At 43.4% G+C, this 14,138-nt stretch overlaps 1 protein-coding gene across 1 annotated transcript in view; it reads left to right on the top strand.

Moving 5' to 3' along the window:
- The first annotated feature begins 9,651 nt into the window (after positions 1 to 9,651).
- The window catches only part of LOC126457596 (D-beta-hydroxybutyrate dehydrogenase, mitochondrial-like), a 68,742-nt gene continuing 64,255 nt past the window's right edge, over positions 9,652 to 14,138 (top strand). The window contains exon 1 of the mRNA XM_050094041.1: positions 9,652 to 10,035. Within this exon, the coding sequence (XP_049949998.1) occupies positions 9,663 to 10,035 (373 nt within the window). The 5' untranslated portion in view covers positions 9,652 to 9,662. The remainder of the gene's footprint in view (positions 10,036 to 14,138) is intronic.

Below are 14,138 nucleotides of genomic sequence, written 5' to 3'. Positions count from 1 at the left end.
TGTTCTGGATTTTTCAAATCCGTGGTGGTTATTTAATTTCATAACCGACGTTCAAAAAATTATTAATGTATTTTGAACTTACCTGAAACTTTTAGCCTTAAACTTGAGTGAAGTACAGTATTCAGCTTTTCATTGAATTTTGTTTCTACAGAAAAGTAATACATGCTTTTAATTTTTTATATTCTCTCCTGTTCTCTTTAATAAATAACAATTACTTGTTTTTCCACGTTAAAACTATAGGTTTTACTAATACAGCTTCTCTTTAAATTAGTTTTCTTACAAATGACCTCGATAATCCGGCATATTTGATACTCTGGCATTAACAGGCCCCTGAGCATGCAGCATTATCCAGGCCCTGCTGTATTTCCATATCCCCTTTACTCTTGGTACAGTGTTGTACAGTCAGTTAAACAGTCTAGTTCTTCCGACACCGTGGGTCTTTTACCTGGTTCTGAGAAGCCAAGTTTACACTTAGGGGAACGTTATAGTCGTAAAGCTGTTTTCTGGTAAAAGCGATTCTCCGTGCAAGAAAGTCTGCCATCCCAGCCCAGGAGCCAGGAGCATCGAGGAGGCTGGGCGGTGTGCCACGAAACTATGAAAAGGAATCCTCTTCAGCTAAGATAAGACACTAAAAGGCAGGATAAAACGAAGTGTGAGAACAGCCGTTAATCCCAGACGCGGCTTGCTTCAATGTTTGTTCAAATTTTAGTGACAGGTGCTTTCGGTAGAGTTCCTGCACGTGCGTATGAGCATGGCTTTTAGTTGGCCGCGACTGAATTTGTGTTATATAGTGGAAGAGATTTTCTGATTTCTTCTCTGCGCCATGAGAGAAGCAGACATTATTAGTTACTCACGACAAAATCTGCAAGAATAGGAAATTGTTAAACTTGTTTATTAAATTATCATTCGACGAACTCGCAAGGTCTGCTGCAATTGACCGGCAAGATTCCGACACTGGAAGAATCAGCTAATTTTTGTAGACGGGAAGTCAGTCATGCTCGGATAGCTCAGTCAGTGGAGCACTTGTGCGCAGAAGGCAAAGGTCCCGAGTTCGAGTCATGGTCCGGCACATAGCTTAACTACGCCACGAAGTTTCACATCAGCACATACTCAGCAGCATAGCGTAAACCTCATTCTGGAAACATATCCCAGACTGTGGCAAACCCATACCTCCGCAATATGCTTTCTCCCAAGGGTGCTAGTCTTGCAAAATCCGCAGGAGATCTGTGAAATTTTGGAAGATAGTAGCCAAGGAACTGGTGGAAATACAGCTATGGCGACGAGCCATGAGTTGTGCTTGGGTAGCTCTTTCGGTAGAGCACTTGCCTGTGGAAGGAAAAGTTTCCGAGCTAGAGCCCTGGTCGGGCACACAGCTTAAATCTGGCAGCAAGTTACATGTCCCATATTTTGGATGAGGTTCAGGTCAGGTGATTTTACAGGCAAATCGAGATTTGAAACTTACTTTCAGATTAAAACTGTGTGCCGGACCGGTACTCGAATTCGGGACCTCTGCCTTTGCGAGAGCAAGTGCTCTACCGTATGAGCTACCCAAGCAAGATTCGCGAGCCGCCCCCTCAGCTCTAAATTCCGCCAGTACCTCGTCTACTACTTTCCAAACTTCACAGAAGCTGTCCAGCGAACCTAGCAGAACTAGCACTCCTGGAAGAAAGGATATTGCGGAGACATGGCTTAGCCGCAACTTGGGGGATGTTTCCAGACGGTAGAGCACTTGCCCGCGAAAGGCAAAGGTCCCGAGCTCGTGTTTCGGTCCGGCACACAGTTTTAATCTGACAGGAAGTTTCATATCAGCGCACGCTCCGCTGCAGAGTGAAAATCTCATTTTGGAAATCTAGATTTAATAGGGCGAGGGAGTGATCCGAATAGCTGTCACATATTCTTAGAGCCCGATGAACTTTGCTGTTGTCGTCTTGAAAAACAGGGACATCAATAGCATACTCATAATAGAGATGTTGACAGAAAGGTAACTCCTGATCATTCAGAATGTTTAAATAAACATGCTGTTGAGATATCCTGCGAAGGTTCGTCGTAATGTGGCACGAAGGTAAGCGTACTGTGCGCGATAGACCACGGCTCACGACCCGTCCTCACAGATTTACTTTCGCCAGTACCTCGTCTCCTACCTTTCAAACTTCACAGAAGTTCTCCGGCGCAACTTGCAGTACTAGTACTACTGGGAGAAAAGACATTGCGCAGACATGGCTTAGCCGCAGACTGGGGGATGTTTCCCGAATGAGATTTTCACTCTGCAGCGAAGTGTGCGCTGATGTGAAACTTCCTGGCAGATTAAAATTGTCGGTAGAGCACTTTGCCGCGAATGGCAAAGGTATCGAATTCGTGTCTTGGTTCAGTACACAAGTTTAATCTGTCGTAAAGTGAAAATTTCGTTCTGGAAACCACCCCTAGCCTGTTGCTAAGCCATGTCTCCGCAATACCATTTTTTCCAGGGTTGCTACTCTTGCAAGTTTCGCAGGAGAGCTTTTGTGAAGTGTGGAAGGTAGGAGACGAGATATTGGCGGAAGTAAAGACGTGAGGACGGGTCATGAGTCGTGCTTGGATAGCTCAAATGGTGGAGTACTTGCCCGCGAAAGGCATAGGTCCCGAGTTTCCAAGTCCCGGTCCAGCGTACATCTTAACCTCCCAGGAAGTTTAAAGGCTAGAACACACTTGCTTCAGGGACGCCGTCGAGAGCACTTCTTAGACAGCCGCAGAAGATACTTGCTCCAGGTCGTCGTAGAGAGGCGCAGAGATATGTCTCTTATTTAGTGCAGAGTACAGAGGCCGAGCCGATTTTAGAATTTCCAGCCGTCACTGCAGCTGTCTTCCGCCTTCCCACAGCTTAAGACTGGTAAGCATGGGCCGTCGTTGCAGCCACTGAGACAAGATGAGCGCGAAGCCAGTTAATTTACACCAGGCCTTCATTTTGTTAATTTAATTTTCACTGCCAACTAGTTGCGCCCATCATGGGCTTAGGCCAGAACATTGGTGCCCGTTCATGCTTTTCTGGCACCCTTCTCAAAATCACTAACATTTTCCACAATCATTAGCCATGTTCGCGGCATACTTTTAAATCATTCTTTTATGTATCCATCCAACCGTATTTCCAATCCCTTGTCCACTTTATAACTATTCGTATTCTTAATTCAGTAGGAAAATCATTTTTTATGTCTTTTGGCAATAAATCAGACAGTTTTATAGTGACCGTTAGTTTCTTTTCATAGTTTGATGGATCCTCTCTTTAATATGCCCACGTGAGGTATGGTACTCATACCTTCATGCTTGATTGGACGACCCGTACTAATTTTCACTTAATAAGAGGTGATCCGTTGTTTTTTAAATTTGCATGATCTTATGAGGAGCTTCCAATCCCCGCAGGCCCCAGGGGATAGGATCTACAGCAACTCAGAAGTATGCTAAACACCTCAACCGGTACCTCACAACATTTATTATTCCGGTTGGTTGGTTGGTTGGTTTGGGGAAGGAGACCAGACAGCGTGGTAATCGGTCTCATCGGATTAGGGAAGGATGGGGAAGGAAGTCGGCCGTGCCCTTTCAGAGGAACCATCCCGGCATTTGCCTGGAGTGATTTATGAAAATCACGGAAAACCTAAATCAGGATGGGCGGACGCGGGATTGAACCGTCGTCCTTCCGAATGCGAGTCCAGTGTCTAACCACTGCGCCACCTCGCTCGGTACTATTATTCCGGGCCATAAGTTTTCTACAAAAGAAATTAATGTGAGACGAGCACGGGAAAGCTGACATTGCATTAATTTAATTAACCTTAGGTGCAACCTCGGACCATAAGTAGAGTAGTGAAAATCAGTATAAAGGCATGGCTCCACGAAAGCAATAATACAAAGTCTGACCCACACATGTTATGGAATTTGTTATGAAAGTAATAGATACATATAAGACGTAAACAATGAAGACGCAATTACATAGTTTTCTTTATGACCCGAGTAACAAAATAAAGCCTTTCGATTACCTGGATGAAAACTGGTATAAAGATACTCTCTGTCCTATTAAGTTATTGCGTTGTTAGCACTTCTTTTTTTTTTTTTTTTTAGTATGGGACTTAACTTCTGAGGTCGTCAGTCCTCTAGAACTTAGAACTACTTAAACCTAACTAACCTAAGAACAACACATACATCCATGCCCGAGGCAGGATTCAAACCTGCGACTGTAGTGGTCGCCTGGTTCCAGACTGAAGCGCCTAGAACCGCTCGGCCACTCCGGCCGGCTGTTAGCACTTTGTCTTCCTAATTACCTCAAAAATTCTCAAAAAAAAAAAAAATGTGTGTGAAATCTTATTGGACTTACCTGCTGAGGTCATCAGTCCCTAAGCTTACACACTACTTAACCTAAATTATCCTAAGGACAAACACATACACCCATGCCCGATGGAGGACTCGAACCTCCGCCGGGATCAGCCGCACAGTCCATGACTGCAGCGCCCTAGACCGCTCGACTAATCCCTCGCGGCCAAAAATTCTCTTCGGCATTGATTTTGGTAGGGTTAGTAGTTCTTACTTTGAAATTGTGGCCCACTCGTCTCGTGTCACCCTTTTCAGCTCCACTGCGGTAAACACGCCTTGCAAATATTCCCCGAAGGTTTCCACGGGGCTCAAACCAAGCTACGTGCAGGAAAGGGCAAGACATCAATAATCCCAAACAATTTCTTGTTGAAGCAAAAACGCACACAGATGTATTATCTTGTTGAAACATTAGACTTCCGTCCCGTGGGTCCTCATACATTCTGATCAGTTGTGCCCTTAGTATCGCAGTAATATGTTAGAGTTCATTCGAGTGTTCAGAAATGCAATGGGTTAACGCAGAGGGCTGCTTAAACCATAAAAATTCCACCATCAAAATTTCTGCTCATTCTTACTTGCTCTGTTCTCAGATCATGTCAACAATACTGAAATGTATCCTGCCGGTTCAAATTAAACTTTTTCTCATCACTGATGAACTCCATGACGTACCTATTTCAGCAAACTACAGTCTATCACTTTGTCTATTCAAAAGTCCACGACATATGTTTTCCATCAAACTCCAGAGCTTCTGTAAGGTTTGGAAGGTAGGAGACGAGGTACTGGCAGCTGTGAGGACGGGGCGTGAGTTGTGCTTGGGTAGCTCAGTTGGTAAAGCACTTGCCCGCGAAAGGCAAAGGTCCCGAGTTCGAGTCTCGGTCCGGCACACAGTTTTAATCTGCCAGGAAGTTTCATATCAGCACACACTCCGCTGCAGAGTGAAAATCTCATTCTGGAAACTCCAATCTAGCTTGTTTATGCTTGGGTATTTGAATGGGCTTCTGCAGTCGTTTCTTGAATGCAAGATGTTTGTCATGTGACAAAATTTGTCTCACACGTCTGGCTGTTACTGGCAACCGTAAATCAGCAACAAGTTGAGAAGAATAACGGTTGTGGCCCTTGCTTTGCGCAGAAGTAATCCTTTCCATGCCACAGAAAATTTTCTGCATTGCCCATATTTTCCGCTATGTCTATATCGTGCGCCCAATCTTACGAAATTACCAATCACTGTACCTAAACACTTCAACTTCTTGGCAATTTGACACTTATAGAGCCCAATTTCAAAATGGCTCTGAGCACTATGGGACTCAACTGCTGTGGTCATAAGTCCCCTAGAACTTAGAACTACTGAAACCTAACTAACCTAAGGACAGCACACAACACCCAGCCATCACGAGGCAGAGAAAATCCCTGACCCCGCCGGGAATCGAACCCGGGAACCCTGGCGTGGGAAGCGAGAACGCTACCGCACGACCACGAGATGCGGGCAGAGCCCAATTTCCTTGTGAGTACCGATTTTTGCTTTTTCATCACATGATAACAGTTTTCCTTGTGACCTGTCACAGTCGTGGTTTCTATACACACAACACACTGTTACTAATGGTGTCTGTTTCCTATCTGTAGCAAAGGCACCTACGCACAGACCACTACCGTACATAGTCGACTATCTTTATATTGAGTTCCACCCACTACCACCCGAATCGTCGATGTCTTGTTAAATATTGTTTTATGTACTGTACTAGTGACATCAGACGTGGTACCATTTGACTGCAGTTGTTGGTATACTCGATTTCATACTATTGCGTATACATTTTGCACAACTATTCCAACTGAAAATGTTAATTTTCCTGCAAATACCCATGCCTTTATAGTGATTTTCACTGCTGTACAAGGTGAACCCGAACTCCACTGACAAAATTTCGGAGGTCGTGCAGGCATCTTTTCTGTGTAATTTGGTGCCAGGGGCCCGTTACAGAGAAATAAAGTAATTATACTTTAGTCAGATTGTTGTTCCAATTATCATTCTTTCTGTGTAAATAGTTTCACAAAAATAAAAAAGGACCTATAAAATGCACTCCATAAAACGTAAAACAACAAAACAGAGTAATGCAACAATCCTTAGGGAAACAATAGTACTGTGACGTGATTGCCGTCACTGAGGGAAAAACTCAGCATAACGTTGTATTGTCGCTCTTGCATTGTATTGAATAAACCGATACACGAGGTGCACGTCTGCGAACACTTCAACAGTCACCCAACTAACACTACCGGAAAAACAAAACCGAGCAGTACTGAATGCAGGCTTGAGACAAAGAGTAAAGTGGACAACCCTGTTGTCAACAGCATGTACCGCAAGTGAGTGGAACAAGCTTGTTTTCAAATAAAACACAACGCACACGAGGTGTGATCAAAAATTAACGGGAATTTTTTGATTTCGCGGGCTTTATATAGCCGATTTTCAAGTTTTTTTATCTTGTTGATACACATGTTCTGATATATGTTTGTAGTTGCAGCTGTAGTGAAATATTTAGTTTAATATTGACAGCAGAAAATGGTATACGTGTTTTTGAGTGCTCGGATAATTTTTACATTCTAAAAAACTGGATCAAAGATTTTGCATAAATTTTGCTTGAAAGGTAGAATAAATGGCAGCGCCGCATTTGAAATATTGACTATAGCTTATGGCGAATCTACTATGAGTCAGACAAAAGAGTTTACGAGTGGTATAACGTTTCAAAGAGGGTCGAGAAGACGTTCAAGACGAAGACCGCCCTTGACGCCCTAGCATATCAATTACTGACAACACACCTCAATGTCCATTCGTGATTTTTTGGCAAAAAAAAAACAAACTAAAAACTATTATGTTGCCTCAGCCACCGCATTCGCACCGGGCGAGGTGGCGCAGTGGTTAGCACATTGGTTTTGTATTCGGGAGGACGGGGTTCAAACCCGTGTCCGGCCATCCTGATTTAGGTTTTCCGTGATTTCCCTAAATCGCTTCAGGCAAATGACGGGATGGCTCCTTTGAAAGGGCACGGCCGATTTCCTTCCCTAATTAGAGCTTGTGCTCGGTTTCTAATGACCTCGCTGTCGACTGGACTAATCTCCTCGTCCTACGCAGTATTCGCCTGACATGGACCTTTGCGACTTCTTTCTATTCCAGAGGCTGAAGAGAACCACGAAAAGACGTCGTTTTGCTCCCATTCATGAGACATACCAGAAAGGAGTTGAACACCATAACAAAAAGAGAGTTTCAGAAGTGCTTCCAAGATTGGAAACAGCGCTGGCGCATGTGTATTATATCCGAGGGAAATTACTTTGAAGGGATAAAGTTGCTATTGATGAATAAATACAGATTCTTGAAGAAAAGCAAAAATTCCCGACCCTTTTTGATCACACCTCGTATACCGTTAACAATTGCACTATTATGCAGATATTTTCAAGCAATTCAAATGCAAAGATACGTCAGGCCAAGATATCAGACTAGATGCAATTACTCGATAAACATGTTCGAAAGTTTCTCCGAAAGCAAAAAGAGCTTCACTGCTGATTTAAAAGTAGCCAAAGCCTCACAGATAAACAAAAACCAGCATGTGGAGAGTCAAATGTGAAGAGTTTAACGAATTCGAAAGGAAAATTCTAGAAATCGATCTGTCAGAAAATCCTAAGAAGTTTTGGTCTTACTTTTAATCAGAAACGGATCGAAGCCAGCTGTCCAGACGTCCTGTGAGCATAATGACATCGTAAGGGAGAATGACAGAGGGAAGACAGAAATAGTAAATTGATTAAATTTGTTTTTGGATGGGATCCGCCTTTGAGTAAAACATAATTTTACTTTTCTTCTGTTACCCACACATGTTTCGACGAAGTTTTAGTATTAAACAGTGGACTTTTATTTTATTTCTTATTACCATGTGCTGTGATTTGCTTTCCTTTACAGTCTGACGCTTTTTCTGGTTCCCTCATTGTCTTCAAATTGATAAAACGCACTTTTCAAACTTTCGCTATCGTAATTTTGTTTGTAAAGACCAACAGTGAAAGTTTAAATAGTTCAGTATTTCACAGTGAAGACATCGGGGAAACAGAAATGCGGCAAGAGTGTGAAAGAAAAATAACTGTAATCGAGAAGACATACACACATAAAAGAAACAGAAAAACAGTAAAACCTCAGCATGCGGCGACGGGTGTTGCATGACGTTTTCACAAAAAATGTTGTCGTAGGCAGAGAAGTCGTAATGCTAGAAAACTATTCCAAAATTCAGGAACGGTTACAGAGGATAGGCGCTTGGTAAACGGATTGACAGTTGACTCTCAGCATAAACAAATGTAACGTACCACGATGGAAGTAGATTACAAAACCCTCAGTCGATCAATACTTGAAAATTCTTCGTCAGTGTGGGATCCATACCAGACAGGATTGATAGAGAAGATGCAAAGAAGAGCAGCACGTTTCGTTACATGTTCATATAGTAAGCATGAAAGCGGTACAGAAATGGTCAGCACTCTTTGGCAGACGCTGCAAGAGAAACTTTTTGCCTCAGCGTGTGGTTTACTTTTAAAATTTCGGCAGCGTACGTTGCCGGAACCGTCAACCGTTAGATTGCTCGCTCACATGTATATCTGACGAAAAGACTAGAAAGATAAAATTAGAGAGATTCGAGTTCGCGCTGTAGCTTACCAGCAATCGTTTTTATTTGTGACTGGAATAGGAAAGGAGGGGTACACAAAGTATCCTCCACCACACATCGTTAAGATGGCTTGAGGAGCACAGACGTAAGTTACATGTAGAACGGCAATATTAATAACACTGCGATTTTTACAGTTCGCTTAAATTTAAAATAATTAAGAAGCTTCATCAGTGAATGACACATGGAAAAACTTTAAATATACGGCACAATGAAACGTGCTCTCTATTACGCACTTTAAAGCAATGTGTAGGTGTAGTATCGTGATGCTCGGGAAGGCCCATAGTTAATGGTTCCGCAGTATACCGTCAGTGAATGTGGAAAGATGAATTCGTATTTATATAGGGGAAGAGAGAAAGAAAGTAAGAGAGAGAGAAAGAGATCGCCAGAGATGAATAATTTATTAAGCGCAGAGTATACAGTTTGTTATCTAGCATAGCGACTCACATTCCTCAGCATTGTATTCGCCCTCCCCCTCATGGTCAAGGCCACAGCCGGAGGTGGTGGGTGCGAGTCAATGCGCTTGCGCGGACGTGCTCGGAATTGTTCGGCTGTGCCCGGCCCGGAACCCGACGGCGAGGCGAGGGCGGGGCGGCAGCGCGCGCGGCGTGCCTAGCGCTTCAGTAGCAAACGAGACAGCCTCCGGCGATGTTGGCCCAGTGGAAGCCATGGACGGCGGACTGCAGCCAGCTGGCGCTGGCCGCGTGCTCGGCGGCGGCGGTGGTGGCGGTGGCGGCCTACCGCCACCTGTTCCGGGCGCGGGTGCGGCCCGCGGCCGGGGTCGTGGTCATCACGGGATGCGACTCGGGCCTGGGCTTCTCGCTGGCGCTGCACGCCCAGCGGCAGGGCTTCACGGTGTTCGCGGGCGTGCTGCAGCCCCAGGGGGCCGGCGCCAAGCGCCTGGCCGAGCAGCGGGGCGGCCCGCCGGTGCGCCTGCTGCCTCTGGACGTCACCGACCGGGACAGCGTGCGAGCGGCCGTCGCCGCCGTCGAGCGCGCCCTGTCTGAAGAATCCGGCCTCTGTGAGTACCCCGGCCCGAGCACGGTACCGCACTCTGTGTATAGAGCAGTGGTTGCCAACCTTCCTGAGACCCTTACCCCTCGCAAGGGAATGAGCTCGGACACAGCCAACCGATTCGGTTAAGAGGGGTAGGACGTCAAACGGGCCGACTTGGAGCAGGAGAGACACCACAGGACATTTTGATTTACGCTGTCTATAATTTTACAAATACATCCATAAAACTTTCCCAGAATGACCAGGAAGGATTCAGAATTCACACTCATGGCAGTCGAAGTTCAAAAACATGACAAAATAATTTTTTTCACATGTGAAATTTCATCATTTGTTTCACTTACTATTGGCTGCATTTATTGCTATAGGTACACTTACCTTCATAAGTAAGAGGGATTCTTTGGTGAATTTTTCACAGCATACAAACCGTACTTACAGATGTATGAAACTCTAGAATTTATCTAATTTATGAAAAAATGAATGACCTGTTACATTTTAAACTTCATGTTTAAAAAAACTCAAATCTTATAATTAATTAACTCAATTTTTACCACAGTTTTTAACAGATTTGGAAAATTCTAGAGTTTCACACACCTGTAACTATGATGTGTATGCTATGCAAAATTCATCGAAGAATCTCTGTTAATTATGAAGACAAGTGTACCTATAGCAACAAATACAACCAGTAATAAGTGAAAAATGATGAAATTTCACATTTAAAAAAAAAAAATTATTTTGTTATTTGTTTGAACTTCCACTGCTATGAATATGAATCCTGAATCCTTCTTGGTCGCGCTGACAAAGTTTTATGAATTTATTAGTTTAGAAGTTTAGACAGTGGAAATCAAAATGTCCTGCGGTGTCTTCCCTGCTCCAAGTCGGCCCGTTTCACGTCCTACCTCCCTTAATATTTTGCAGGTAGTTTGTGCGTAAATTAAAATGAAAGACTCAGTCTGGCTCATCGCCGCCTCATTTTTTGATAAAACCAGCCCTAACATTCCTGACGCTCAGTCGACTCAGGTTTGACGGGATCGACAGATAATTGAAAATTTAGCATTTTTCGTCAAATATGCGGTCCACAAACGCGTCGTTTCCTAGAAATCGAAGCTAGAAACTCTTACTATTGCCATTTACGTGCCCAAAAGATAAAAGTTATTTAATGAAAGCGCTGCTGGCGTAGCGACCAAAGGATCTGGTTGGAGAACACAGGACATGCGTTCGGTTCCCAAATGCATTCTGTAGTTTTTTTTTTTTCATTCGTCTACCGGTTGTCTGAGAAATTTGCTTACTTTGTTTTCTTCCTTATATATGTCCTTGTCTCAATAACCCTCCTATTGTTAAGATTACGATACGAGAAAAAAACAGATCAAAAAACGGCAGTATGCATTTGAGAATCGATCACAGGTTCTTTGCTCCCATGCCAGGTGCCTTGTTCACTACCCCAGCACCGCTTCCGTTGAACAGCGTTTATCTTATGCATAGATAAGATGAAGTCCCACCGGTTTTTTTCCCCGGTTTATCGCAAAATATGCGCTTACAGACCCCTTATACGTAATTATGGGAAATACTCAGTTTTCTGTTATTTACCGATCCTTCAATTCTAAGTCGATTGCACGTCATGAATTAGAAGGGTGGTTTTCTCAGAAACAGTGCGGTGTTAAACCAAACTGTCTTAAGTCCATCTTCTTAGGTTCTGCACAAGCGACCTGTCAAATAAGAGCCGAATGGGTTGCCCGACTCTAAGGCCATCCCCTTGTGAGTGCAGAATACACATAAGCATGTAACTATATTTTAGAATGAAAAAGAATATCCTTTGAGAACTCGCATTTTCAGAATGTCGGAAGATAAATTATATTCAGTTTTTGTAGGTGTTTTATTAAAGTACAAACTAATCAGTCAATGGGATAATTATTACTGTTTATTCCTAGCAACCGTATTTTAGAGAATGATGAACCTGTTCTCAGAGCATAGAGAGTGCTGTCTGAAAGTCCTACTCAGAAACGAAGGCTCTCCAAGTTAAGCCTAGACGCTTTAAACATGCTTCCTCTGCACCATGGCCGAGCGGTTCTAGGCGCTACAGTCTGGAGCCGCGCGACCGCTACGGTCGCAGGTTCGAATCCTGCCTCGGGCATGGATGTGTGAGATGTCCGTAGGTTAGTTAGGTTTAATTAGTTCTAAGTTCTAGGAGACTGATGACCTCGGAAGTTAAATTCCATAGTGCTTGGAGCCATTTGAACCTCTGCGCCATTTCTCTCCCTAGCGACACTTGCTTCTCCAGTACTCTGCATCCCAATACAAAATTAACCAAATTACAATGTGTGCATTATACTTAGGCCTGCTGTTTGTAAAACTCTTGATTGCTGGAAGTCCTACTTCTCAACTGGCAGAAATAGGAAGACTTCAGGCTGCCAGTGCTTTGTGTATGACCACTGCCACTAATAAAATTAATAATAATGATAATGTGTAGGTGCTACACAAATGTAGTAGCCATTATATAGTTACTTTTTTCCGTGCGGTCACTTCGTTTATCGACATCTACCCCACCTTCATGACTTCCCTGCAGTTTACAATTAAGTGCCTGGCAGAGGTTTAAGCAACTACTTCCAAGCTGTTTCTCTACCGTTCCACTCTCGAAAAGCGCGCGGGAAGAACGAACACTTAAATCCTTCCGCTTGAGCTCTGATTTCTCTCATTTTATAATAATGATTTTCTTTCCCTATATACATGGGTGCCAACAACATATTTTCGCATTCGGAAGAGAAAGCCAGTAATTGAAATTTTGCGAGAACATCTCGCCGCAACGAAAAACGACATTGTTTTAATGATTGCCATCCCAAATCAAATATCATATCCGTGCCGCTCTTTTGCGATAGTACAAAATGAGCTGCCCTTCTTTGAACTTTTTCGACGACCTCCCTCAATGCTGTCTGTTACGGATCCCATACCGCGCAGCAAAACTTCAGAAGAGGACGGACAAGCGTAGCGTAGACAGTCTCTGTAGCATCTTCTAAGTTTTCCGTCAGTGAAACGCAGTCTTTGGTTTGCTTTCCCCACAACATTATCTATGTAATTCTTACTATTCAAGTTATTCCTAATTGCAGTCGCTAAGTATTTACTTGTATACAGCCTTTAGATATCTTTGAGTTAGCATGTAACCGAAATTTTACACATTCTTTTCGGAATTTGTGGATGACCTCACATTTTTGTGCAGTGAATAATGAAGCAATTTCTGGTCAATTGCGGTAACTGTCTATAGCTCTGAGAAAGCGTTTTCATGTTATATTTAAGCATATGTGATATAAGAGCTCTAATTCTCAATTTTAATGTCATAGTTGCATGGTACGAAGCACAAAGTATATATGTAGTAGGTGGACAATGTGAGGAAGATGATGTTCGTACATTCGTTTCAAAAGTTGCAGCCTCCATCATATTCCAAGTGTTAGTGCCAGTGCTTAAAACAAATGTAATTATTAGTAACTTATGTAATCAGTGCTACACTATTTGGAAATTGTGATATTAGAAACGATCTTTCCTAAATAATGTTCTTTCGTGACCGAAACAAAATTGAACCCTCTACTTTTTGCTCGTCAGAAAATTACATTTTACCCTTCAGGGTGTAATTACCCCGTGTTTGAAACAACTGGTATAGAGGGACCACCATTGTCTCTGACTTGCCGGTACCAGTATTAGGAAGGTACTTTGCGATGGATTTCAACCCATATTGCGTATGCTTGTGGATTTCCTTCCGACCTCAGCTCTCGTTCGCAGGCAGAGAAATCTAAGGATTTGTTTGAAATCTTCACCGGTTGTAGCTTCAGTCCCAAGACTGGGTTCTTGGGGCTTTTTACGCAAATTCTATCCTGTGCTAGCCTCTTCATCGCCAAATAACCACTACAAGCTGCATTCATTTGAACCTACTTACTTACTTACTTCATTCATGTCTTGGTCTGCCTTTACAATTTTTGCCCCCCCCCCCTCCCCACAATCCCATTCCGCCCCTCCTCCTCCATCCCCCCCCCCAATCCGCACACCTCCCTCCATTACCAAACTGACGAGTCATCCATGCTTCTGCGTGTGTCCTACCGAATAATCTCTTCTTATAGTCAAGTCGTG

Source organism: Schistocerca serialis, chromosome 1 (assembly GCF_023864345.2).
Source record: "Schistocerca serialis cubense isolate TAMUIC-IGC-003099 chromosome 1, iqSchSeri2.2, whole genome shotgun sequence".
In the NCBI taxonomy this organism is placed as follows: domain Eukaryota; kingdom Metazoa; phylum Arthropoda; class Insecta; order Orthoptera; family Acrididae; genus Schistocerca; species Schistocerca serialis.
This window is presented reverse-complemented; position numbering and strand designations above follow the sequence as displayed.